Source organism: Dermacentor albipictus, chromosome 1 (assembly GCF_038994185.2).
Source record: "Dermacentor albipictus isolate Rhodes 1998 colony chromosome 1, USDA_Dalb.pri_finalv2, whole genome shotgun sequence".
NCBI lineage: Eukaryota > Metazoa > Arthropoda > Arachnida > Ixodida > Ixodidae > Dermacentor > Dermacentor albipictus.
The window spans coordinates 265,601,094-265,628,762 of NC_091821.1; the positions used below are offsets into that span (position 1 = coordinate 265,601,094).

A 27,669-nucleotide genomic window follows, 5' to 3' on the forward strand; every position below is an offset into this window, starting at 1 on the left:
GCTGCTCATCTGCTATTGTTGATTAATTAGTACCTACATTGCTTAGTGTATACCAGATCCATGTCCCCTCTCCCCCCTTTCCAATTATGTATTAACAAGGCTTTAGTGTACATAGTACTATCACTAGTGCATCATGAATCATACTATCAGTACTATCAATCGTTTTTGTACTATCGATAGTTCAATAATGACCTAACTATCGATAGTATCTGTACTATTAACAATAGTTTTGCGTCACTAATTCCTGTGCTTCAAGTTACCAATTAATTCAGCCTTGCACTGCCATCTGCTAGTTTCTTGATCACTTCGGATGGTAGAACGACTACCCCAAAAGGACATTGGTTCTGATTAATTTTAATTCTCAGACCAGGTCAAATTTTTCTTCAACAGCAAAGCTTTCTTTCTGAAAAACTGATATGGGTTTTCTTTTCTGTTTAATTTGTAGCTACTCTCAAGTAGATGACAGTCTTTCTCCAGACGAAATATTCTTTACCTAGCAGATTTCCACAGAATTGATTTGCTTCAATATCTTTTACTTGAAGCAGCTTAAGTAAGCTGTTAGGCAAGTAAACAATATTAAGTTATGCAGCCTCCTTGGATTTTTGCCTAGAAAAAATATTTCTGACAACTCATTTTACTTAGAGCCAGAGGTGTGAACCACATTGCACAGGTAGGTAAACCAGGTAGTGAAGTTATTTGACCATACACACCATGTTGATTGGATGCTCAGAACAGGAGGTAGATGCCTAGCGTCTTCTGGACTAGTCCAGAGGCAAAGCTGGAAGTTCTTGAGGACACACCAAAGGCGTCGACGGCCACTTACACCATTGGCCAGCTGTAGCACCACGAAAAGCAATGATGCAGTGATTATGTAGAGACTAAGCAGTATGGTTTTTTTTTCTGGATTCACAGAAGAGCTTGCAATGCCAACAAGAGCAATTAAAACATGAATAAATACTTTGTGTCATACACTACAGCCCTCATAAAAGTTCTCATAACTGCTCATAAAAAGGTTCTCTGCCCTACCTCATCCGAAGAAAGTATGCGCAGTATTGTGAGCCATCCATAGGAACCATGCAAAGAGATTCATTTCGCCCCACATCCTTGTTCACATCCCACGTGATTGCAGAATTTCGCCAGTGTGTCATTTCCTGCGCAACCTTGCTTATGCATCTGCAAAGCTCTACCCACATGGCTCAGTCAAGAAAACTTGCATGGTTCAAAATATGACCTGCATGAAGCTAAAGTAGCTGTACAGTGACAGATACCTATAGTGTGCTAACTTGGTCAGATTGCTACATATTTGGGTGAAAATATGTGGATCCTACGCATTGTGGGAATCAATGTAAGTGAAGCTTTCTATGCTGTTTTCTTTGATTGATGATAAGCAGCAGTGATGTAGATGGCAAATGTGTAACTTTTTGAATGTTTAGTCCAATACGAGAGTACTGAGTTAATGTTAAACATTACCTTGCGTGCACCACTGATGTTTGTCTGCGTAGTACACAGAACACACAGGGAGAGGTGTTTTATTGAGGTGGTGTTGTGTGCCATTGTTTGTAATCTCCGAGAGGGTTCAGCATTATCATTGTCTCACATGGCACATCGCATCGTGGCAGAAGTGTTAAACTTTAATTGAATTATGGGGCTGTACATGCCAAAACCATGATCGGATGATGAGGCACGCCATAGTGGCAGATTCCGGATTAATTTTGACGCCCTAGTGTTCTTTAACATGCACCTAAACCTGCTACACATATGTGGTCATCACCAAGCGCATAAAAGTGCACGAGTGCAGGACAGGTTTACACATCACATTCATGATATGGCAACTCTTTTTTGAGCAAAGATACAAAGAGCTCGCTGAAGCAGGATCCACCATACTTGTAGATAACAAATGCTTCAAATATCTCACACATTCTTAGTTCCTGAGAACCCTCTGTATTTTTGCTCGAGAGAGAGTTGTCATACCTTAAATGTGGTGTGTAAATGTGCCCTGCTCTCATGCACTTGGTGCGACTGCATGTGTGTAGCCTTACACTATGAATAAACATTATGTTTGCTAGTCAGTGCTCCTACATCTCGTCTCCTCTTGTTCCACTCAAAAGCACCGTTTCTTTGCCCTAGTACGTGATGGGCCAGGAAATAAACGCACAAATTTTTTCCAACTTGTGGTTGCTGCTGAGGTGCAAAAAGTACAAGCAAACATATTTGGTGACCATTTGAACAGTAGCTTCACGTGAAAGGGACTTCAGGCTATGTTATGCAAGTTTTGCTTTTATCTATTGATTATTAAGGCTGTGTGGACTCCAGAAGTAAAATTTTTTGAAGCCACGCTTGTGCATATCATATATCATTTCCGGAATCACACGGAGCTGTAACAAATACATCACAGAGCTGGCTTCTTTGGGTTTAGAAAATAGAGAAGAAATTGTTACAACTGCAGCATAACTTCACCACATGACATCATCCCAACCAAGAGTGAAAATATAGGAACAGCAAGTGCTAACCAGTGCTTGTATTATACAGGTGTCACTAAGCTGTTCATTCATTCTATTTATTGCCATGCTTAGTGCTCTGGAAAAAACAAACTATGCTAAGCTGAATTCTTCGAGAAGCTGAACAGTTCAAGAGCCCTTATTTAGTTTCAGTACATTTAGTGCCCTCTTGTTTAGATCGACTTCTCATAGGACAAACAGCTCTCCAAGGTCCCTTCATGTTCATCTTAAATGGAGCCTACTGTATATGCAAATTATTATTCCAGCTATAGTGCCAGATTTAAACCAGGAATGGTAAACAAGAACACTCTTTTTATACATGAAAAACAGTCTTCAAACCTGCATAGTCCTCTATTTACAATAAGAACTCTCAAGCATCTTTGTCGAATCATTTCAATACACAAGTGCTAATTTTCAGGTAATTTATCTGATGCTTTCCCTGGCTTCATTGTCTGTTGGCTTTATCAAAAATCAAGCCTCTCAGTTTCTCTTCTTCTCTCGTTCATTTATAGCGAGGGTTTTGAACCTGGCAGCTTTGATGTCATTAGGTAGCATATGAGGGTTCTTCAGCCATGCACCTCCTCTCCTACGCTCATGTGTTACGTGACGTGATGCTATCGGGAAAAACGGGATGTTTCACATCTGCCCACATGGCTCTGATTGGCGCTGGCCAACACTCCTAGGGCTAGATTTAGTAAACATAAATACCCAAGTTAGTGGAAGGACTGATAGCTGTCGCCGTAACACAATCGGTAGCACAACACACACATAATGTGGAGGTTATGGGTTTGATGCCCACCAGCAGCAAGTTATTTTTTCGTTCAGTTTCCTTGCCTCCGCTCCTCCTGTTTTTTTCTACATTTCAATTGCAACTCTAGCTAATTTTCCTGATGCTTTCCTTGGCTTCATTGTGTGGTGTCTTTGTTGGCTTCTTATGATATGACTAACAAAAATCGGGCCCTCGGTTTCCTTTCTTCTCATTATATATATATATATATATATATATATATATATATATATATATATATATATATATATATATATATATATATATATATATATATATATATATATATATCATTGCATTTCATTCCCAGGTGGTGTTCGTTGGCAATGGTAAATGGCGAATCAACAACACTATGGTGGCAGGGGTGGTAACAACTACAGAATTAAGTGAAACGCTGTGGTTACCTGCACAACACCAAGATACCCTGAGAGCTGCTCTTCATGGGTGCAGTCTGGGACAACCGCCAGCTTGCAACAGAAGTGCCCAAAGAGAGGTAGTTGAAGCTGCGGATTCTCCAGGTTCTCCATGGTGAGGTCATAGGTGTGTGCCTTGTCGTCAGCATCACTCAGTCGCAGCGTAGCATGAGCCTCAAGCTCAAACTTTGGCCCTCTGCATGTCAACCAATCAGGAGCAGGACATATAGTCACTTTCCAGCTACACTGGTACACAGTGATTTTTACCTTAAAATATGTAAAACTACTGCAACAAAAAAGTGTATGCAAGTATAAAAATGCATGCTTAGAAACAGAAAAACACAGCATGCACAAAAAAACTGTCTTACATTTCGAAGGAGTTCAGCTCCTCTTTCTGTAAAGAATAAGAGAAGCAATTATGCCATGAAAAAATTGTAAGCTGAATGTGCTGGTTAGGGCATGCAGAGTACAATAGCATAAATATAAGCACCAATTTTGGAAGTGCATTACTTTCTTGACAGCACACACAGTTCGCAAGAACTATGACATCATAAGTTACATTCGCTGGAGTTCCATGCAAGTTATTTCAGGTACTTTTAAAAAATGTTCTGTGCAGAGTGCACAGTGACAAAGTAACTTCAAACATTTTGCTTCTTTTGCTAAAACAGAAGAAACACACAATGTTACTAAAAAAGCCAGAACCTGACTGCGTAAAACACTAAATGCAGCTTAGTGCAACTATGACTGCAGGCATAAGCTGACAAAAAGTTAAACTAAAAATTTTTTTGTGCAAATGTGAATGAAGCATTAAAGGTGACTGCCTACCTGTGAAGGGATTGTATTCAGCCATCATTACACTGTTTTGTCGCCCTTTCCTGACTGCATTCACTATTGCACAGTCCTCAGCGACTGAAATACGATACTCAGAGCACGTGACTGCCATTGCTTCTTGCATCCCCGGTAGACACTGGGGACACAGAGCTGATGCATCTTTGTACCCCATGAAAGTGAAATACTTTTTGATGCACTGTGACTGCATTTGGCCCTTGAGCGATAACTCAGCGCTCACCAGTGGTGCAAGAAGCACTGGCCGCCATGCATCCGACTACTGCATTTCAACCCCTGAGCACAGTACGGTGTACTACCAGTTGAAAACTAACGCAGACCTCCTGCCAAGGCACCTGCAGCCATGTGCCGCCGAAGTGTGCTTGTATGTGTCTGTGCAGCCTTCTGGATGCTGAGTACCATGTTGCTTTTCATATAGAGTTCTACATGTAGCAAAACTTTGCGGTGTGTGTGTGTGTGTGTGTGTGTGTTTGTGTGTGTGTTTGTGTATGTGTGTGTTTGCTTGCTTCTGAAATGACACTTGTGGTGCTATAACGGTGTGACCATATCTACTAACCTTCATAACTGTTATGCATGGCACCATGCTAGCCAATTTGTGTTATATGTCCCACCAATGTTAATGATGAGAATTTCAAAGAACCTGCGTGTATAACAGGCTATCACCAGCAGCAGTATACTAATGGCACCTTCAAAAGGTCATTTCAGAGTGCTTTGGCCAATGCACAAGGAACATTCAAAATAGCAAATAAGCTTTGTTACACGAGTAAGTTGCTCCAAAACAGGTAACAAGACTTGATTATAACTCCTAGACCCCATCTATCCTTGTAATGCCGCTTGAATTATAACACGACATCACTGCACTGGTGCAGCACAGTGAAATGACCAGTCAAAGGTGCCACGAGTAGTTTTGGCTTGAGGACAGCTGCAGCGTCTTAGTAATGTACTGCCCATGTGCATAGAGAGAATGTGCAAAAGCTCTGAGGAAGGACAGTTGGTATGTGACTGCACACAAAACCACTGTGATAAAAGGAGTGACAAAAGGAAGACAAAAAACATAGCGCTGACCAGCACCCAAAGCTTATTGAACACTGTGTGCATAGACATAAGTGAGGTGCGAGATTACAATACAAGAAGGTATGTGTGGTATCGAGAAGATGGCACGCAAGTGACGGCACGGCAAGGTGACGGGCGACCGTTGGGCTACCCAAACAGAGAGAAGCCACAACCGTGCTGAAAGAAAGGAACGAACTAGACGCTTCCGAAGTTTGTGACGGGACTCCCGGCCAGCCACGTGATTTTTTATTATATACAGGTCAGTGGCGTCACGGTGAAGGAGTTACACAAGGTGGTTAGACAAAAGTGCTGGCACGAGCAGAAGAAAAACCAAAACTGATACACCATGACACAACAGGGTGTGAATACAGTGACTATCGAATTGGAAGAAGCGCCCCAGTGTTTTGTGCATCTGAGGGAATGTGCATTCAACAAGTCAATTTTTACAGAAATTTACAGTTTACAGATGTGCCAAAATGTGCCCATGTCGAGGTTTTCTACTTTGAAATTTTCAGTTTCCTTGCTTGCTTACTGATGTCTCTACTTTTATAAAACAATGACATTGCTAAAACCTGGGCAGCAGACACAGCATGCCGTGCAATGCAATGTCAGGTTACTGACAACTCCCAACTACTGCAAGTTTCAATACTTCTGTATTCACATGCATGACCTGGATGAAAGCCACACGAGTGAATGACTCCAACTGAAAAATCAACATGTGCAGTCAAGTTCTGTTTGGTAAAGATGGATCCTGCTGGCACTTCAGGATCAACAGCCTGAAAAAGTGGCTTAACTTTCTTGCCACTGAGAAACAACGCACACATCAGCACGCCCTGCTATTCATGTCAATCTGTTAGGCGAATACACATATGGATGAAGAACTGTGGGGCAATTTTCTGCTGACTTGACAGCCGTTCCCTTGTTTCTTTTGGTTAGAGAAACATTTGCCAAACAACCCAAGGAGAGACACCAAGAATACTGCCTCCAAGAGCCTCTTGATAAAATTTAAAGCTTAGTAGTGTATGATGCCTGCAGGAGATGAATGTGTTCCCCAGAATAGCAACAGCAATGCCCCAGTTGATGACCTTAAAGCAAGGTGAGAAAAATGGCCGAAAGCTCTTTGAGGTCACAATGCACGTTTATAGCATGTGCAATAATGCTTAAAGCTCAGAAAACTGAGACGGTGTCCAGTAATGTTAATGCAATATCTATTACCTGAATGAGACAAAAATATGCAGTGCTGTTCATTGCTTCTGGCTTTTCTGTGCATAGAAAATGCAGGTCATTCTTAAGTGTTTCACAAGGCAGAATACAGTTTGCACCTTGCAATGGTTAACAAAAAAAAAGAAAGAAAAAAATTGTAAGTACAAATTTAGTAGGTGTAAGGCACTGCATTTGCCCCTAGATCTTCCGGCTACTGATCTAAACTAAATACAAAGCCAAACACATGCAGCATTTAATATCAGCAAAAGGCCTAAAGTTTGTTTAGTACAGCACCAGATATCCAACAAATTTATCTGAGCGTGCACAGCATGAAATACAAGCTTATGGGTAATTTGACTACACTATATTAGCTTGTTACTTTGTGAGCTCGTTACCGGCGAGACAATTCGAAGATCTACCGACCAGTTTGACTTATCCAAGTATTTATTCACATGGCCTCACTTTTGCTGGGAAGGCATCAGAAAGAGCGTCTTGCCTTTGCCGATTTGGTTACAGCATAGGAAGATGAAACAACTCATAACAATTAAATACACCATGAACAAAAATTTTTCTTGTAAAGAAATTTCAGAACTGTGACATGCACAATCCACACTGTACAAAACCCTAACGGACAACACATAAATGGCGATGGAGCAAGAATGTAAGAAAACAAAGATGGTGTGTGCTCTGGCGTGACAGCGGTGGGCCAATAAGGACATGGCAGCTGCCGTGGTGAGGACAGGCAAGAAGAAAAAATGGGGAGTCCTTGCTGAGTCATCAACAGCCCATGCTGTAGCAGAAATGCCACCCTGAGTTCTTCACTCTTTATTCAAGACAACTTACATTGGAAATTGTCTTAGGTGACATGAAAAAAGGTGAATGCCTGATGAGGCCATGCCAGCCTTACTGCAAGCTGAATGTGCTGGGTTAACAAGTAGATACAGCTCTTGGCCATAAAATCTACCTGATGGTCAATACCTTCGAACCCCTCCTAGTCCTGTACTCCCTTACATTCTGTGCTTATATTCAGACAGAAAGTGCAATAAATTTTAGTTGCAGGTCAGCCCAATGTCATTTGTCTCCTCCTCCTTGTGCCACTTCCTGCACTGTTTTTTCATGTACTAGAAGGCATGTTGCCTTCTTGCACAGGCATTAAATGCCTTCTTTTTTCTCATCTTTCATTAAAGATATGTCAACACATTAAGCATCACAATTTTTGAGCCTCTGAAAAAGAAAATGTTCCAATTACACTTTTCTTGGCACTAATAGCTACTGCACTATTAAACAAGTTGGAGATGATTGCACTGTCTACAAGCAGTTTTATTGTAATGAGAACAACAACACTAATCTCACTTTAATTTCTAATGCCGTTTGAAGGCATGAAGCAAGCAGTAAATGTGCTCAAGAAATTGGCATTGCAACTGACCAGTGATGCAGCCAACTTGCGTCCTATGGCTCGGCTAACGGAATTCGTGATCTTGGTTTTTATCTTTCGAGGTGTGCTGGCCATGCTGAGGTCGTCTTGTAGAATATGGCTGTACACTTCCAGCTTGAACTCAAAGTCAGGTGGAATGTTATTACTGTAATCAAAAGCACAGGATGACAATTGATTACTGCTGGACTGGACATGTACAAGCATGTGAATGGGCAGAAGTCAATGATAACAGTTTTTGTGGGCTTGCATTTACATTGTGATGAAAGCAAACCATCATGCAAAAAGAAAGACCTAAACTTCTATAATGTTTTCAGAAGAAAATCTCTGTAGTCATTGACCTACAGGTACCACATAATTTTGTATTGTGGTTGACTTTAGAAAATAAGGAAGCCCTTTACATAAAAAATATAGACTGCAAATTTTTGACAGAAAAAGATATTTTGAGAACATGCATCTCTGCTTGGTACTAGCTGCTAGTGTTTATGTGTTCTATGTGTTTAGTGCATAACGAATCCTTACCAACTAGCTCAGCTGTCTGTCGTTCTAAGTGTTTATGTGCTTTGGGACATGACTCTGGGTGGCCCCTTCACCTTTTCTTAATGTATAACACCACTTTAAAATTTCTTGTAATTCACCATTATATCTCTTTTTCTTTTCTCTTCAAGTGTCTTTTACTGCCTCCACGGGCACATTTCTTACCCCAAATGCACATAACTTGTGAGCTACATGAGCATGTGTGATGTGGTATAACTATTGCATGCTTATGGAATTAAAGGCAGCAGTGTTCTGGAGGAAGCAGAACTCTTCCTGTTCAATCATTTGGAATAGGTTTCCACCAGCTATAAGACAAAAAAAAAACAAAAAAAACTGTGCACTCATTTTAACCCTATTTGCAAACATGGAAGAAACACAGAGCGAATGACACATGCTTGGCAAGCAAAGAGAAGATCGTTCAACTTACAAAACAATGGTGTCATCAAAGGAGACGTCGGTCATGCTACGGTCCACATTGCTGACCATAGCCGTGTCGTATATCTCGGTGCCAATCTTGAGCAGGCAGAAAACAGCAAACCGGCGGTAGTCACCTTTGTTCTTGAAGTGGTCCGTGTCCTTCCAGATCAGTGGCATTCGGATCTCTGCGAGAATAGCACTGTCACTCAACAATTGAGCCTTTGCATTACCCCAGACTCCTGCAAACCCTGGGCTCCTTTTGTTGCCCACTAAAAGCTGCCACTAGAGTTCAGTGTGCTTCAGCATCCCCGCATTACACTGTCAACCTAAGGAAGTCATAGAAGTCATGTTCTAGCTCCTGCTTGAAAAAGGAGGAGGGGGCTGGGGGGTGCTCGTGATCACACGAAACTGAGGCCACACATCACATTGAAATTCAAACAAAAGTGCTGCCTTACCTGACACTGCCACACGGGAACGTGACAACTCCAGAGGGAATCCGCCAATGCTGTGCAAAAAAAGGTAACAATAAGCATGACCTTACCAAAGAATATTTAAAAGAGAGAGATTTAATATACATTCATTGCTTAGCAGATTAGTTCAGTACACAGGACAACACCAACCACTGGCTCTTCCTATTCTTCAGGCTGTGCATAGAGCTACTAGTACACAAAATAATTTTGAGTGTGTTTCTGTCCTGGAAGAAGGCTGAAATTATGTTGTTACAGGCTTGATAATCTAATGTTGCCACAGATATAATGCAAATAAAGGAGCTAGGTAAATGTGTGCACCATTGTGTAAAATCTCCTTTCTGTGGGGATCAAGGGTTGTGGTTGTAACATGTAAAAACACCCTCATCAATGTAATTTGATTTACAGAGTATGATTATGCCCTGTAAATCAAATTACATTAATTGTCACAGGTCTGTGGCAAGTGCTTGCTAGCGCATATAGCTCTCGCATGTAGGCAGCCACAGTCCAAGAAGTAGGTGTCATTGATGCTGTGAAAATGTCAATGTCTCTTTTTATGATTCAAAATTCACTGTGTTACAACAAAGTGTAAATGACTAGGAATGCAAATAGAAATGTTGCCCTCACAGTGTCAACTCTTCTTGCAACCATGTCCTCTGCATGTCTAGCCAAAGCTGCCTCTGTTTTACTGTAGTGCTTTTGATGCAAACTGATTACAAAACACCCAAGCAACTTTGCTTAGCCTTTCAGAGCATCCTGAAATCTATGTTTCCAAACAATAATGCAGATACCATCAAGCACTATGATCTCCTATGGACAGTCTTGAGACTACAACTGTGATAGCCTACGCACGCGTCTACTTACGTGAGGCATCAATGCCATTGTGCGTAATACTCAAGCTCCCTAAAGATAATTTGCCTGTGCCCTTCTGTGTCATGCACATTCGTGCCATCAAGAGATGTCTTCAAAAAGCTCAGATGTTCTCCACGTGAGAGACAGCTGCTGCACCTCCCCTTACCACCAAAAATTTCTCACTGGCACTGCCGAACAATATTCGAATTTTTTACATAACAATGTGACTGCAGCAGGGACTAAGTGAAAAGCCAGCTGGCAAACCAGATCATCGCAGGCTACACACCTGGATTACAAGTGCTGTCAACGAGACATTGCTGTTCTGGTGAAATTGCCCAAAAACGAAAAAAGCCACAGCTTTACATATTCAAGCAATGCCCTTGCCATGTACAAGATGTCTGCTGCTGTGAAAATAGTATGAAGACGATGCATCTTTTTCTTAAAATAGCACATTCCAGCCACTGTAGAGCATGCATTCCAGGAGGGCAATACTTTGAAAAAAAAAAAAAAAACGGTTTCAAGAACTGAACTGTGCTAAGCTTCTGAAATTAGCTATGTATTTGAGTATCTACCCTCATTACTATGCATCTAATAAAAGATTTGTTTTAGCCTCTTATATTTTCCTCAAAAAATTTATCTTTTTACTTATGGATCATGGAGCTCTCAAATTCATCACAAATATAAAACACGCCATTATGTTTTGCACAATTACAAAATAAAATTAAAGGCACCGTACTGACTTTAGTTTCACTCACGTGAAAGGCATTAATAACATCTGCCCAAAATTTCATTCACATTACTGCATGTTTTCGAGAAAAGGTACACAAAAATTGAAAATCTGTGAACATACTTTGCAATAATGCAATTTTTTCCTTCTTTCTTTCTTTCTTATCATACACCCCACAGAGCAGCCAGACTTTGCAATAACGGCAGCATTAAACGCCAATGACCATGAGCAAAATGAATGGAAAAGTGTACAAAATGTGACCCCATGGCGGCCCCCGACGGCCTATGTCACAACTGCATTCCCTAGTGGCGAAGAAGTATGCTACCCCAAGATAAAATTCAAATCACAATCTCACATCACAGTCAAATAGTTTTGTGGAATGAAGCTCAGCTTATGTGTTAAAACATGCGCAATTTTGCAATGGCAAAAACAACGAAAGAAGGACTCCAATAATGGTCAGAAATACGCAAATGTTAGAGTTTCTGAAAGCTACAGAAATAAGCTAACAGCAGTAAAATACTTTCATTCCCTATCTCACTTTCTCTCTGACAAAACAGTTTTATTACATTTTAATATTAGTGGTCAGGATGCAGTAGAGTAAAAACATGCCAGGGCATACTAGGTGATTTCTCTGATACTCTAGAGTGCCTTTTGCTGCACAGAGTTTACATTTTGTGCCCCTTGGGATTGCGTGGACATGATAATTAGAAGAGCATAGGAGGGCTGCACATGTAGCTGCTTCATTTTAGATGCAGTCAGTGCTCTTTCGGTCAAGCTTGGGAACATTAACTGGCCACTACATCGATAAAAGAACACACTATATCGCCTTAAGAAACTACCTCTTCACAGTCACTACTAAAGACATTTAGACTAGGAGATGCAAACAGCTTGTGTTTGCATTCATACATAAGGCACTTGGCATTGTGCTAAGTAAAACTATTTCTGTGCAATGGCTGCAGCTCTAAAGATACAAGGTCCTTGTTTAAATAGTTTGAATAAATTAATTTATTAATTTGTATACCTTTGTGAATCTATATCTTCAGTCTGTTCAGGTGGATTACCTGAAGAGGTCGACATTACTTGCACTTCAATCTCTGAATGGCTAAATAAAAAGATTGAATAATTAACTTTTTAGTTATTCACTTCAAAAGACATGTTGAAGTTCCTCAATGGAAGTAGAGCAGTAGTGAGGTTATGTCCGCTTAAGATCAGTTTCATCACCTCCGCTTAGCATCAGACTAGCATCAGTTTTGAGATATGCGTCCTTAAAATGTGCTATGAAATACATTGACATTAAATTAAATTATGGGGTTTTACGTGCCAAAACCACTTTCTGATTATGAGGCACGCCGTAGTGGAGGACTCCGGGAATTTCGACCACCTGGGGTTCTTTAACGTGCACCTAAAGCTAAGTACACGGGTGTTTTCGCATTTCGCCCCCATCGAAATGCGGCCGCCGTGGCCGGGATTCGATCCCGCGACCTCATACTCAGCAGCCTAACACCATAGCCACTGAGCAACTGCGGCGGGTATACATTGACATTCCAGTTAACAGTTACCCAAGTCTTCCTCTAGCAGTTCAGGATAATTGTAACTGGAATTCCAAGTCGATTCTGGCAATGGACATCTGAAATGTGATACTTGTCATTGAATTTCAGTTAAGCAGGCACGACTTCACTATTCATCGACTTCAATTTCACAATTACAACAGGTGCTTGAAAGTCAATAAAAGTTAACTAGAGCATCTTTGTAATTTTCCCTGGATATTTGCAATGTCAGAGCAGGGAATTTTCGCCTCTTCCAGAAATAAATCAACCTGTAAAGGTGGAAAAGTGCAGTCACAGGTGATTTTTTTTTAATCAGTTCAAACATATCCTGACTTGGTCTGAAAATATTAGAAGTGAACGCCAGTTTTTGTCTAATAATATATTTGAATTAAGCACCATCTTCATCTTGTCTGTACCGTATCATAATATTGTGTGTGTATGTTGAATAGCTTTTCCGGGTGTACAGGTGACATCTTGCAGTAGAGCGGCAAGCTGGGCTAGTTGGTGGAAGTTCATATTCTAATATGAGGGTTACTGCGTTATAGACACACAGGCAACAGATTCCACTTCCACTTCTCTTGTCCGTGTGTCTATATCGCAGTGACCCCCGTATTACAAGGTGACATCTTGTTTAATGCTGTTTAGTAAATGCTACCCACGAAAAACCAGCCTGTCAGCTGAAAGAATGGGCTATCAACGTGACAAGCAAAAAATGGCACAGCACTGGTTTCTTACTGCCGTATTGTGTGCTGCAGCAAATACTAAAAATTCAACTACTAGTCCAACGGTGTGCCGTGTGTCTTCTTCCCGCCTGTCCAGGTCGGTGTTTTCTGCTGGAAACCTTTTTATGCAACATGCACCCAACGAGCTCGGGCATATTCTAGTCAACAGAAATAAACAGAGCAAAGCATTCGTACAATTTTGTTTAACAGTTCGTTTCCCAATGCGCGCTTCACTACAGCCAATCAAGCGATCCTGCTGGCTCCACTCACGACTGCTTGGGCCGTTCGGCTGTCTTGCGGCGTTGCAGCTCGGCAACGTAGGCGGCCATGCGCTCGTTCGAGGTGAGCAGCGACTTGGCTGCTTCGAGGCTCTGAGGCCGGTGCTGACACACGGCAAGCAGCTTGGTTGTGCCCTCGCGCATCTTAATCTCCAGGTCGATCTTCTGCTCAAGGTCATACTCCTGCACAAAGCCAGACGACGGCATCTTTTTTATGCACAACGAAAACGAACCACGCAGCAGATCTGCTGCGCCCTTATCACACGCCATGTCTACTTGGAATGAAACAACGATTACAAACCATGGGACCTGAGAAAACATTGCATTTCAAGCAGTTTGTGATCACAAAAAATAAAAGTGCTACAAATTTGAACATCAGATTGCATGCCAGCTAACTGCGGAAATAGCTCTCTCTTATATCCCACGGCGTGCAAACTTTTGGAGCCAATTGTACCTCACATCATGCAAGCCGCAGTGGCCACGAAAGGAGCTCCGGTGAAGGAAGCCCCCAGAAGTTTCTATTTAAATACATGGAGTTGCAAAACGGAGAAATCGCTTTGCTTGGCATCCACAATGCTGCTACGAACTTGATCGGGTTTGCTGCATTTAAAATAAGACGTTGTAAAAAAGCTACTGATTGTATGGTGCAGATATTTTAATGGCATTAACATTTTTGTTTATTATAAAAGTTGTTGAAAACAGTCTGATCAAAATAAAATAAAATGACAATTAAGTGGAGTATCAAAGTTAACAACTGTGTAACTTGATCGGCAACAATAAATTATAGAATTCCTTAATCTGGACTTATTGAAACATCTAAAGGGGGCAAAATTTGTGTTATACATTGCTCTGAAGTAGATTACTAATTTGTGAATAGAACTGAATCTTGCAAAACCCTAGTGCACTAGTTTCACGTATAGTTGGAAACTCAGCTTGAGATGCTCGAAGAAAGGTAAGTTCGCAGAACCGCAATAGCTGTTTTCTATGCAGAGTTACAGATTTGCAAAATTTGTTTCATTGTCCTTTTTATAATAATAATCATTATTATTATCATTATTATTATAAAACTTACCAATGTGCAGCAATTCTGCTGCCTACAATGGCAGAATTCAGTTCATTTTCCTTTTTTCTTAAGTGCAAATGCAACTAACTTCATTCAAAGCATTTCTGCGTTTCGCAAGTTGGTTTCAAGCTAATGTAGAGTGTACACTCTTAAAAAAATTTTCACCCTTTAGGGCGCATCTTGTCCCACAACGATAATCATCATCCGTCTTGCCAATATTTAATTTCTTTAACGCTGTGAGCCTGGTACTTCCAAGTCAGGAATGGCATGCGCATTTATCAGCGTGACATAGCATTCTAGAGAGGAAAGTAGTGAGCACAAGCAAGGCAGATGATGGTTATCGTTGTGGGACAAATGTACACCCAGAAGGGTTCAACTATATTAAGAGCGTACTGTATTCTGGCACACTTGAAGCTAAAGCTTCATGATCCAGGAGGGATAGCAGAACGAAAGAAAAAAAAAAGGAAAAAAAAGGACTGCTCTAATCCGACGCGCTTATGGTCAGCTTATCTACTTCCACATGTGCTGCGGGAGCTGCGAGCCATGCTCGATCCAGTAAGCCACCACGAGACAAAAACAGAGGGCCGTACTACAGTGAACTAGAATACATATGGGCAGTGCACTGAGCGATGCGCACTGCTGCTCGTAGTCGCGGCATTGTCGTCGCTAACTAGTGAACGCGTCAAGCAAGCCGTAGCTCTACACGCGGCCGGGCTTGAGTGAGAGTCTGGTCAAAAGCCAGCCGCGCGTTCCAGACCTGCGACGCCCCCCCCCCCCCCCCCCCCCGGATTACGCAACTAAAATACGCGACGCCACTGCAGCGCCGCCGCTACAGGGGAACCAAAATGCGTCAAGCATTCAAAAAAAGGATATGTAACACTCTAACCATGTACGTCACCACTGAGACGCATCGAAGTGGATTCAGAGCGCGCCGCGATCAGCAATCACGACCACACCGTCTGGCACTCGAAGAAGCCCGACGGCACCCTCTTCACATATTCATGATCGAGCCGGTTTCCTCATCACGGACGGTTTTTGAATCATAAAATGCCTTCCCGCGGAGACTGAGTTATGGCAGTACATCGCGTTCGCAAAATCTGGACAAGCACAAAATGGTGAACTAAAGGGAACAGGTCCTGCAGACCAAATGCTTCCGAGACAGTGCGCTGTCGCTGGTGAGGAGTACATCTTTATTGAGTAAGGTATTGACCTTGAGATAGCCTTTCTCAGCTGAACTGCGGGCAGCAAAAGAGGGACGGCGACGCTCGATAATGATTCCTTAATGTTGGTAATGGCTGACGATGTCGCCAGCAAGACAGAAACGCCCGGCACGTGCAGGCTGTTGGATACAGTGGCATAGCCTGGAGGGTGACACATGAACACGTCACCCCCCCCCCCCCCCCGAAAGCAATATCTGAGGTAGCAAGCAGAAAGTATGAGCCGTGCTATTTGCTGATGTAGACTTCAGACGGAGTTTATCAAGATGGTAGCTAGAAAAGATGACACATCCACACAAGAATGACAGATCAAGTACTTATGTCAAAGGGTACGGGTAACGTCTATAAAACAGCTCAGCTTCCTGTGGCTCACACAGCGCGTGTCGCCATTCCTGCTCCAGGACCCCAGAAATGACTCAGCAGAAGTTGGCCTCAACTACAGACGACACGGAATATCCCACCAAGAATTGAAGGGAAGAAGATTCACCGCAACAAAGACAAACGAGAATATCGGTGCGGACTGGCCCATAATGAACCAGTTGCAAGGGTTGGTACCCTTATATGCTCTTCAGCATAATGATACCAGTCCAGCAACAAGTCTTATTATCATAAGGGCACTCTCAAAATGTCCCCAATGTCTACATGCGGACTTACAATAGGCCCAGGACGCATCACGACTGAAACGTCCGCATGAGAACGTCCTCAATATGTACCCGTTAGAGGTACTGAATATAAACAGTAACTCTAGTACCTGTAAGGTTATTTGAGGGCACCTGTTCGTGAAATGTCCCACTACGCGCATTTGAGGACAACATCATTACATTATAATGTCCTTTTTGACATAGCTATATCATTGCATATGATCGGTGGCATAAAAACTGAGTCTGTTTAAAGAATTTTTGTAGCTATGGCGGGGGTTTTCACGTGCCAAAACCACGATATGATTATGAGGCACGCAGTAGTGGGGGCTCCGGATTAATTTTGACCACTGGGGGATCTTTAAAAATTATATCATGGAGTTTTACGCGCCAAAACCACGATCTGATTATGAGGCGCAATGTAGTGAGGGTCTCCTGAAATTTGGACCCCCTTGGGTTCCTTAAAGTGAATTTAAATCTATGTACACGGGTGTTTTCGGATTTCGCCCTCATCAAAATGCGGCCGCCGTGGTACCAGGAGATCTTTAACGTGCCCCCAATGCACGGGACACAGGCGCTTTTGCATTTCGCTGACTGTCCATTTCGGCCGCTGCTGATTGGCTGGAGCTGTACGAGCAAATATGACAGGCTGGGACCGCCTGTCTCCTTTTATGCGAAGCATACTAGCCGCACAACCACGCTCTTCCTTGCTGCGCCGCGCGCGGCCGCGTAGCTACCATATGACGTCATAACAGCTGCAAAGCGGACGCTTAAGCTTCGCCTTCAAGAGTGGAACGCGACAGCGTTCCCGTCGACCTGCCAAGGGGTGTAAGACAATGGGCTACGGCGCAGCGACTACGCGCCCCGCATCGGACGCGGTGAGCGTCGAGCAACGCAGCGTTCGGCGCGACAACGAAATGTGCGCCTGAGCCGACGCCGACGACACCGGCTTTTCTGCGACACGAGCTCCTTAACGCTGTCGCGTTAAAATAAAGGCTAGTGTGCTTCGCATCCTGGGCTTAACCTTAGCTAAGCCACAGCCATTTTTTTTCAACTCCATTTTGTTGTTTCCAATAAATGTTTCTAGAAGCTTCCAACCCCATTTTGTAGGAAAATTCCAGAGCGTTTGTGTTCCAATACAGTCATCATTAAATATGGCACACAGTGCGCTAATTTTGCATTCAGAAGCGGGAGTGTCGACAAAAAAGCCGAACGCCTTATGTGACGTAGCTGGTTTCGTAGAGCACAATAGTCTAGAAAGCTAGGCGGAGCGGATAACAAATAAGCGCCAGACCTATATGGCTCTACCTGTGCTCCAGCACTTGGCCGACAAAAGCAAGAAAGGCTTCCCTTTTTCTCACACTTATTAGTTTATAATTTATAAGCTCCTCAGTTCAGCCGACATCCCAATATGAACGGTGTTACTCGCATGCATCAAATAACGTAAACAAACCTTATTTAGCAAACGGACTCCACGCAGGCTTCACACTTTACATTGCTTAGAAACGAGAATTATTCGTTATTCCATTCGATATTCGAAGGTTGCTTTCCTAAAATATTCGTTTTCCGACACGATTACGAAATTTAAATTTTCGCCCACTCCTATGCAAAGCTTATCTTTACATACACGTTTTTTTTTTTCTTTCTTTCCGTCTGAATCGCTTCATTTTCAATGAAGACATGCGAGCAAGGTACTCAGTGGCTCATGTCCCAAGAACGTCCCAAGGCCGGAGAATACGGCAAGGTTGGGTCGTTTTGAGGATCTGCTGAAAACATCCCCACACTCAGAAAACTATAGGGCGTCCTTATAAACTGTACATATGTTGCTGTCCGTGTAAAGAACGTTGGTCCGTGTATTGAACGGTGTCTTCGCTTCGAAAGGCACGGTCATAAGGCGCTCACAATGACACATTCCGGCGCACTGAAGCAAGCCATGGCTATCATGAGCGCTCTTGCAAATTCGTGCTAGTCAAGGCACGTTGTAGAGACCGCACGTCATATAGAGCTGTGCGCGCTCGGTACCATAGAGTCGCCTCCGAGGCATGCGTCGATGTCCCACAACGGTAAAACTCCGCCTCGTTGACTACTAAAGGAAAAATGACGGTATGCACAAACAAAAAGAAGGCTACACAGAGAGAAGATGAAGTAATAAAAACACCCAGAACAGAGCTACTTATATACCGAAAGCAATGATTCCTCGTCGGTAGGATGCGTTCCGTCAGGAGGCCGGACCCATGGCCATCGCGAGACACGCGCAGCCGCTCATTCGGGCCCTGCCTGCACGATGCTGCGCCGAGGCGGCCCCGCAGAACCGTGATGCGGCGGCCTGTGCTGGCCGCTTTGTTGCTGTGTCTACTGGTGCGCGCACAAGAAAAGCCGCCCGAGAAGGCGCCAGACACTGGAGGAGGTGAGGGCGGCGCCAAGACTACAGCGGCACCCGCTGGCGGCGATGGCGGCGGTGGTGGCGGGAGCTTCGCGCTGCAGCCTTCGGGCGTTACAGTGCCCGTGTGGTGTGACATCGGTCGCTCGCTGATCACCATGTTCGCCGGCGACCCCGGAGACGGGCTCAAGTTCGCCCAAGAAGCACTAGAGTCGCCCGGATTGGGCGGCCTCTGGTCCGCGCTGTCATCCCAGCAGGGCATGATGGGCATCTTTGTGTGGATCAGCTGGTTCTTCTTCCTAGCCGTGACCGCGGGAGGTCTGGGAATCGTGGGGGCGCGCTTCGCCAAGAGGTGCGGCGGCGAGCGCCTGCAGATCATAACACCAGAGTACGACGACTACTACCAGTACTACTGCATGGCGGTCTCGCTCACCGGTGTGGCGCTCATCATCACCGCCGTGGCGCTCTTCCTCAGCAAATCGGACATGGGCTCGGCCGTGAGCGATGGCTACGAAAACTACGCTTCCGCCGTCACCCTCCTGAAGGGCATTTCGGCTGGCGGCGGCGGCGACGACAAAGACAAGGACAAGGACAAGAAGTCAGAAGCTAAGCCGACGGGCAGGCTCCGGCACATCGTGGACACGCTCAACACGCGGTTTCGCGATGACTTTGGCGAGTTTGTCAAGAGACGCGTGGCCATGGACTCTGGCTTGCCATCACGTAGCGTGCTTTCCGAGTGCAGACACGACGCACGCTCTCTGTCACGTTCGCTATCGTCCGAAGGACAGCGTAGCCTGGCCGCGCTGTTCAGCGCCGTGGGCCGTCGCTGTGGCCAGCTGGAACGCTCGCGCCAGGTCGCCTACGGCAACCTGGCCCGCGCAGTCGAGGATGCCACAGTGGTGGAGCGTAAGCAACTCCTACGAAAGGTGCGGGACGCACTGGAGCGAGCTGAAGAGCGAGTGCGCATGATGGCGCAAAGCGGTGGGGGCCTGGATACGCCGATCAACAGGCTGGCGAGCTACGAGAGCGACGGCGGTGCGGTGAGTTGGATGAGCTTCCTCACGGGGCTGCCCATGCTGGTGGTGGTGGTGATCACGCTGGTGGCGCCCATCGTGGCCATCGCCGGGATGGGTATCGCAGCACAAGACCACGACCTGCGGCCCACTGTGCGCTCGCCCCAGTCGAACACGGGCGGCCTGATGCTCGTGTACAGCGCCGCTGCCGGTATGGTCTCCCTCATCATCTCCTCGTACATCACCACCCAGCTGTACCTGGTGGCCGGCGCCGCAGAGGTGTACGTCTGCGAGCCATTCCACTCGAAGAACTTCAAGGTGCTGGACCAGATGGCCTACGCGCTGTGGACCGCTGAGCAGCGGGGTGGCGCGTGGGGCGGCTTCGTGCCGAGCGAGATCTTGACCAAGTGCCAGAGAGGCGGCTCGGTGTCCGAACTGCAGGCGCCTGAGTGGGCCGGCGCGGGCCAGGGCGGCAACGGGACAAAGAAGGAAGCCCCCACCGGCGACAAGAAGGAGGGCCCCGGGAAGACGCCCCAAGTGCTGCGGCTCAGCGCCGACCTGCTGCGCAACGCGAGCGCCGTGCGCGACTCGGGCGCCGCAGTGCGCGCGCTCGTGGACGCGCTCGGACACCTGCCCAGGCAGCGGCCGCTGCGCGACCAGCTGGCGCGCAAGTGGCGGCCCTTGGTGCAGGGCAACACGAGCGGGATGGACCCGCTGACCGCCTCGGTGGGCCGCTACTACAACGAGTACATGAGCGACGCCGAGAAGAGGCTGCGCTGGGCAAGCGCCGAGCTGGCCGAGCAGGGCGGCGGCGGCGGCTGCGAACCGGCTTTCCAGACACTGAACGCAGCGCTGCTCCTGTTCTGCGACACCTTCGTGGCAGGCGCCGAGGGCTACTGGCTCGCGCACGTGCTCGCCTTCGTGCTCCTGCTGTGCTTTGGTCCAATTTGCCTGGGCATGGCCAACCACTTCCTCGTCATGGAGAACTACGTTTATCACGGCTTCGACGACAAGAAGGTCAAGCGACGCGAAGAGCGTGAACGACTGGGCCTCGTGAAGAAGAAGAAAAAGAAGAAGAAGAAGAAAAAGGAAGAGGAGGAGGACGACTCCTCAATGAGCGACGACTCCTCAGAGGAAGATGACAGCTCATCAGAGTCCTCCAGCTGAGGTCCTGCGTCCCATCACTCATCTCACAGCGGTGTGCCTCGGCGCATGCACTTGTTAGCCCCCATCCGGTTTTTCTCTGCATGCATGCATGCTTCGCCCAAGCTTCATTAGCAACCAGTCCAGATTGCACGCCTTGTACCAAGGCGCGCGACTCGGTTTCGCGCAGGATGCACGGGGAACCGTCTCCGCGCGAGAGAACACTGTGTTCGGTGACGATGAGCAGATAAAAGCATCAGGCTGCATGCGGGCCTATATTGGCGACGCTGAGGAGCCACAGAGCCCCTTAGCGTCAGAGCCGCAGCGTCTGAGCACGGCTGTGCACAAGCTGCTCACCAATAATGCGCAAAATATGCGTGTGACTGACGTTACCACAGGGATTTACTATACCTTGTATCGGTACCGACTTGCACTAAAAAGCTGTAGACCTGCTTGTAGCCGTTCTCGCTGAATGCGCGGCCATGCATGAGGTTCAGCACGAGTGTCATCGAAATCGTACGCGTGAGCATTACTGCGAGTATCTGAGCTAAACGAAAGTGAGCATGACATGCCATACCGGCCTACAATATTCGCACTGTCGGTGACGCTATCGAAAATTCTCGCCCCGCTGCGGTGGCCGATGGCGTTGTGCTGCTGAGCACAAGGGCGCAGGTTGCATTTCCAGCTGCATTCCGAGGCGCCCAGAATGCCGCTCGTGTACCGTGCTTTGGGTCAAACAATGGTCGATCCGGAGCCCTCTCGGTGTACCTCGCACCGTACAGTCACGGGACATTAAACTCCACAATTATCGAACATCGGGTGGGGCGAAGCAGCTGGAAATAGTATTCCATGGTGGGTGAAAGAAATGTGCGTTCGTTCGTATAGGCGCTACATACGTTCGCATCCTTTTAGCTAGAGCATTTCAAAGTTCATGCTGTTTGTTGCTGCACACGTTCCCGAAAGGACAAAGGCCAACAGAAAGCGCGACATGAGCAGCCTGCAATTTGTTGCGCAGCTACTACGCATTGCAAGTTGACACCGCATGCGAGCCAAATGCATCGTTCACGAGGGGCGCGCTGCAATGCCTCACTGCAGCCCACAAGCTCTGCAGGCGCGCCGTTGTGGCAACCGAGCCGCCATCAGCCTCTGCCCGGCTCTTGTCGGAGCCGCGGCTGACTTGCCAGGCGCGACCTGCCAAAGCGCAGGAAGCGTTCCGGCAGTGCATGGCGGTGGCAGTTGCTTATCAGCCGCAACTGAGTCGTTTTCGTTTCCGTGTGGCTCCCCAACAGGGCCCAGTTTGCGCAACAGTCCGCAGACGCTTCCGACATACGACGTCGTTTAATACGCACAGAGGTTCCGGCCCCAGCTGTGCCGGCTCCAGCGCACTTAGTCGACGGGATACCATACAGCACCGTATCACCAGCCGCTTTCACTCGGCGGACGAGACGCAACACACTTTCGAAATCGCGCGCAGTAGCGCCTTGCACAGCCACAACGGCAACCAGCGGCCGTTATACGTGAGAGTTTCGGTTTAAGAGCGCTCAAAAGGCGTCAACATTTCGCTGCGCACAGTTGCGGGTTCTTCAACGTTCTTCTGCCACCAGGGGTTCTCCAATGCGCACCCAAAGCGGGCTACACGAGCGTTTTTGCATTCTGCACCCATCACGATGCGGCCGGAAATCGAACGCCGACCTCGTGTTGAGCAGTAGAACGTCATGGGCAAGCCGCCGCGGCGGGTATTTCTTCAGATGGCGGGAATCGGACGAAGTTTGAAGCGACAAGAATGTTTTTGAAGCAGGGCCAAATTTTAGAGCAGCTTTCGCGTATAAAGTTACGGATGGCGACTACGTGTATACAGCTCATGCAACCTGCCGAATTTCTTTCAGGATCATAGGGGGCAAAGTTTACGACAGCGCTGGAAGTCGGTTGCTTTGGCTCTCGTGTACCGTTAGACTGAGTGAATTACTGCTTCTTGCGTCCAATGTGAAGACGGCTGCCAAGGCAACAATAACTTTCATACTGTTAGTGATTAATTTATTATTATTGGATTTCGACGTTATTTCATCACGTCGAAACCTGTATTTTTGCTATCTATATATAGCAAGGGAGTCCTCTGTTTTGCTCTTGTAAACAGCTAAAAAAATAATATTTTCTAGGGCAAACATACTTTTGTATCTCGCTTCATATATATGGCACTGCCCCAAGAAAGTCAGGCTGCAACATAAAGATTTCCTTTAAGCAACAGCCACACTTAAATTTTGACACAGAGGGCCTCTTAAAGCCAGAATATTCCGCTGGAGTGACATTAAAGCAAGCGCACTTTCCAAGAATGGCTCGGCGGCGGCGCCACACACATGCGACGAGGCATGCACTAATAGCTGTGCGCGATTTGGCTGTCGCGACCAGGCACGCCATCCCACCACCGCTGTAATGAACGCGACCCACTTCGTCAGCCGCCGTGAACGCACGTCGGAAATGGTGAAGGTGGTTGGTCAGCGAAGCTGCAAATATGTAGCGCCTAATGTGTAGAGCACCTTGTCAAACACCGATCTCATCATGTGCGGCCATTACGTACATGTACATTGCTCTTCAAAGTGATGTATGACACGAAAACGCGTTTCAATGCACTTTGCGAAACCTTTATTTTATTTATTACTTTGAAATGACTGCTATAACTGCTTTCTGGTCGCTATGAAACACACTGACGTTTTTCGTTCTTATTTGAGAAACTTTTGTTCGGCCAACGTTAAATCGATACATGACCCGCGTACGATCGTTGGTTGACTCAGATCGTTGAAGTACCCGAGGCCAAAGTCTTTAACGATGTGGGTGAACCACTGCTTTCTTCCCTGTTTTGAGATCAAGAGATCAATAGTTTTGAGTTGGTACTGCATAACTTGAGGCAAACCGCAGAAAAGCACGACGACAACATAAGTTAGTAGCGCTGTTTCTTCGTTCCCTTCTGTTGACGTGCTTTTTAGCGCTTTACCTCAAGTTGTTTTGAGATGTCTACGTTAAAGTCTCCGACAACGACCACCGGCTAGAGATTTGCGGCAACGTACGTTGATCAACGCGGACGAGCGCGCGCCTCGTCATCATGTGGTTTGACGCCTTCTTTTTTTTTTATTTGTGCGTTTCGTATTGAAACGAAAGCTGTGCTGTGTGTTCCCTTAACGCCTCACGGGGGTATGAGCCACTGCTCCTGGCCCTGCACTGCCGCCGGGATCGGCCCACCTGGGTTTCGTGTCCGCCCACCGTGACGGACGCGAGAAGATCCCGGGATCCTACAGCCATAGACAGCTTCGCTGTGAAACTGTGTTAGCAAAACCGCCACCGACGAAATGAAGGCGATATACTGTACGAGCACTGATGCTGACGCCGCCTGTACCCTGAAGTGCATGACAACGAAAGATGCGCGTTGAACAGCCTAGGAGTACGTAACACACTTGAGGATTCTGAATGAGGGCATTCCGTAGTCCCGCCGCCGGCTGCTTGACCCGTCATCGCGGCGGGCATGTCGGCAACGTGCTACACGCTGTCACTGAAGCCCGTGCATGCACGACGGTCGTTGCGGAAAGGTCCTTTTACGGGTTTCTGCAATCGGCTGCGAATGGCAATGGTGCACGTACCACAAACCATTCAGCGATACGCCGCGCGATAATGTTCTGCTCTGCAACGAACTGCGACTCGAGCAATAACTGGCCGGCCTTTTATACGGCAAACGGCTAAAGTTATGAGGTTATGAAATATAAAGAAAAAAAAGCTTCGCGTCGGCTGTCGCTATCTGTGCAGTATCCACCACGGCACAAAATACACGCTCGTCGTCGGATTGGAAGAATTGGCCGAGGGTTAAAAGGCAGAAGCCCATGCAGGAGCATGTGCATGCTATTCGAAAACTCCAGGCTGCAGCTCAAGAAGTAGAGTAAATCAATCAAGTGATCGGACTCTGCAAGCTTTTTTTTTTCTTCTTCTTCTTCTTTGTCGTTGTTGCGCCCCGCACGAACGCAATGCTACAGAATAAATGAATCCCTTGGGATTAGCGATTGACGAACATCAAGACAATATATGTCATTCCACCATAGATATTCAGTTCGGGTTTTAATTTCGACATAACAAAAAATAGGCAGTTAACCCCAACTAAGAGTCCTCATCAAACAACTCGAAACGCCGCAGTCACTGGCGACATTCCCAGTTTACAAACTGCCAGCGCCAACGCGAGCGGCTCATCAAGACGAACCCCAGCCGCGAAGGGGGGACGATCGCGCTTCCGGTCGCGAACCGTGAGAAGGGGCTCCTCGTTCCTCTATGACGAGTGCGTGCCCCGCCAGAGCAGTGCGCCGGCTCGTTTAAAATGGCGCGCGGTTCGCGCACCAATCCGTAGCTCTCTGCTTCGCGTGCTTCAGAGCGGAGAAGAAAGAAAACACGGCGAGGCGACCTACCACGCACGGCACGTCGCCTCCGACCTCTGCTGCGAACTCGCAGAGGCACCTGCGGCCACACCCCGACTACGCAATGTCACCAAAACCAGAGTTAACGGGATATGCTCATACGCAGTAACTCTAACCAGGACGAAATTACACAGGCCCCCTGTGGCCCATCGCCAACGTAGTGCGCACTGACAAGCATCCTGCTACACAGTGTATTCTCTACAAAACCGCAGCGACATGGTGCGAAGAGTTACTTTTTCGCGTCACGGTTCCATACGGTGCGCCGATAAGGAACAAGAGATTTGAGTCAGAGGCCGGTAATTTTCCGGTTTATGTGCTGAAATAACTCACGATGACAATGCTTGAGCAGCATAATTCTGTAGCAAATATCCCCGAGCGAGGTTTTGACACACTTTTACCCGAATATCGATTTTCGAATCCAAATTTCGCACGCACGCACGCACGCACGCACACACCACACATACACAAGAGTCTCGTTGGCTGCCACGATGATTCAGCGTACAGCCACCCCATAGATTCCCCCACCCCTATTAAATAAAAATAACAGAAAAATCTGGTGCTATAAGATAAGCGCTCCGCAATACGGTGCCTCTCAGTGCCAAGAACAACCCTAGCCCGGAGACAGTTGGTTTTATTGCTACACCAATAAATAAATAAATAAATAAATAGACGGAGTTCAAAGGTCCCAACAAGAGTTAGAAATTTTCGTGGCGTACTGCACGTGCAAGGCAGAGCTGACAAGAGACGGGATACCGAACCTCTCGCAGCAACACTTAGCGCAGCGAGTACCAGCGATAAATGCACCTGTTTTCCCCTCAATTAATTCAAAGTCGGATCTCTAACAGCAACATTTTTTTCGACGCTCCAAAAGTCAACTTGGCCACAACGCACGGCTGCCTTCTCTGGCCATGATGTTATTGATGATGATGAGACTCGAAATAGATGACGACAGCAGTACAAAATTCGCATGGTGCAATAACCCGCTGAACAACAAACGTTCCTCCCTCCTCGACATGCGTAACGACCAGAACAAGGAAATCCATTTAACCAATCAGGGAACTACCGTTAACTCATCCTCAGTACGCCACAAAACGCTGTTGAAACAAATTGTGCGACTGGCTCGGGCCTTGCGTACGACATGGCGCGGCACCTGCTACACTTACTTGTCGAAAGTTGACCAGTTCGCCAATCACTGAGCCGCCCACCAGCAGCGGCATTATAGCATGTGGCATAACTTCGAGCGATGACCACAGCGACCGCGCAGTCGGTGTCGTTCATTTTATCTCTAATCCCAAAAGAAACTCTTTATTCAAAAACAAATAAATAAACAAAAACTCGGTGCCCTTTCACTCTGTGAAGAATGATGACCATTGCTTAAATGATATTGCGCGACATAAAAAACGACACGGACGTGAAAGAAGACGACACACCAAGCGCAAACTTTCAACTATGTTTATTGTGCCACTGCGTCATTTTATACATGGCATGCACGTAAATCGCGCATGCGCTTACACGGAAATGAAGTGCGAAATCATGTAACATGGTTACGTGTCGTGTGATGCCGCGTCCAAGTAGTGAGTAGTGACCAGCGCAGCTGTGTATGTGGGCCCCTCAATGGCGAACTGCACCTCCTCCGCGGGTCGGCCCGGCATCACAATCTTCGGTATCGGCCCACGTATGGGGAGTGCTTAACGCCTGCTTCACCTCCGCCGCGGGTCGTGCCGGTATCGCACTATCTTTGTGATCGGCCCACGTATGGGGAGTTTTTTTGCTCACAACGACACAGAACTTTCCTTGGACAGTGTAGGTATACAGCTTCGCTGTAAAAAAGCGTTGATTATAAAGCTGAAACACGGCTGCGTTGTGTTAGGTGGAGCACCTCGTTAGAATTTATCAAGCACTGCCAGCCTGCATTACAGACCTTCGGCAGGAATGGTTAATTAAGAAGGCGAGTATGATGCATTAGACAGACATCAATGAAAGAAGCG

The 27,669-nt window shown here is 46.4% G+C and overlaps 1 protein-coding gene across 1 annotated transcript in view; it reads right to left on the reverse strand.

The window, feature by feature from the left end:
* LOC135915486 (rhotekin-2-like) overlaps positions 1-27,669 on the reverse strand; it is a 76,945-nt gene that overhangs the window by 18,914 nt on the left and 30,362 nt on the right. The window contains exons 2-8 of the mRNA XM_070531309.1: positions 13,772-13,962; positions 9,642-9,691; positions 9,197-9,371; positions 8,227-8,380; positions 4,067-4,092; positions 3,690-3,894; positions 707-835 (exon numbers count right to left, since the gene is read on the reverse strand). Coding sequence (XP_070387410.1) covers positions 707-835; positions 3,690-3,894; positions 4,067-4,092; positions 8,227-8,380; positions 9,197-9,371; positions 9,642-9,691; positions 13,772-13,962 — 930 coding nt within the window. The remainder of the gene's footprint in view (positions 1-706; positions 836-3,689; positions 3,895-4,066; positions 4,093-8,226; positions 8,381-9,196; positions 9,372-9,641; positions 9,692-13,771; positions 13,963-27,669) is intronic.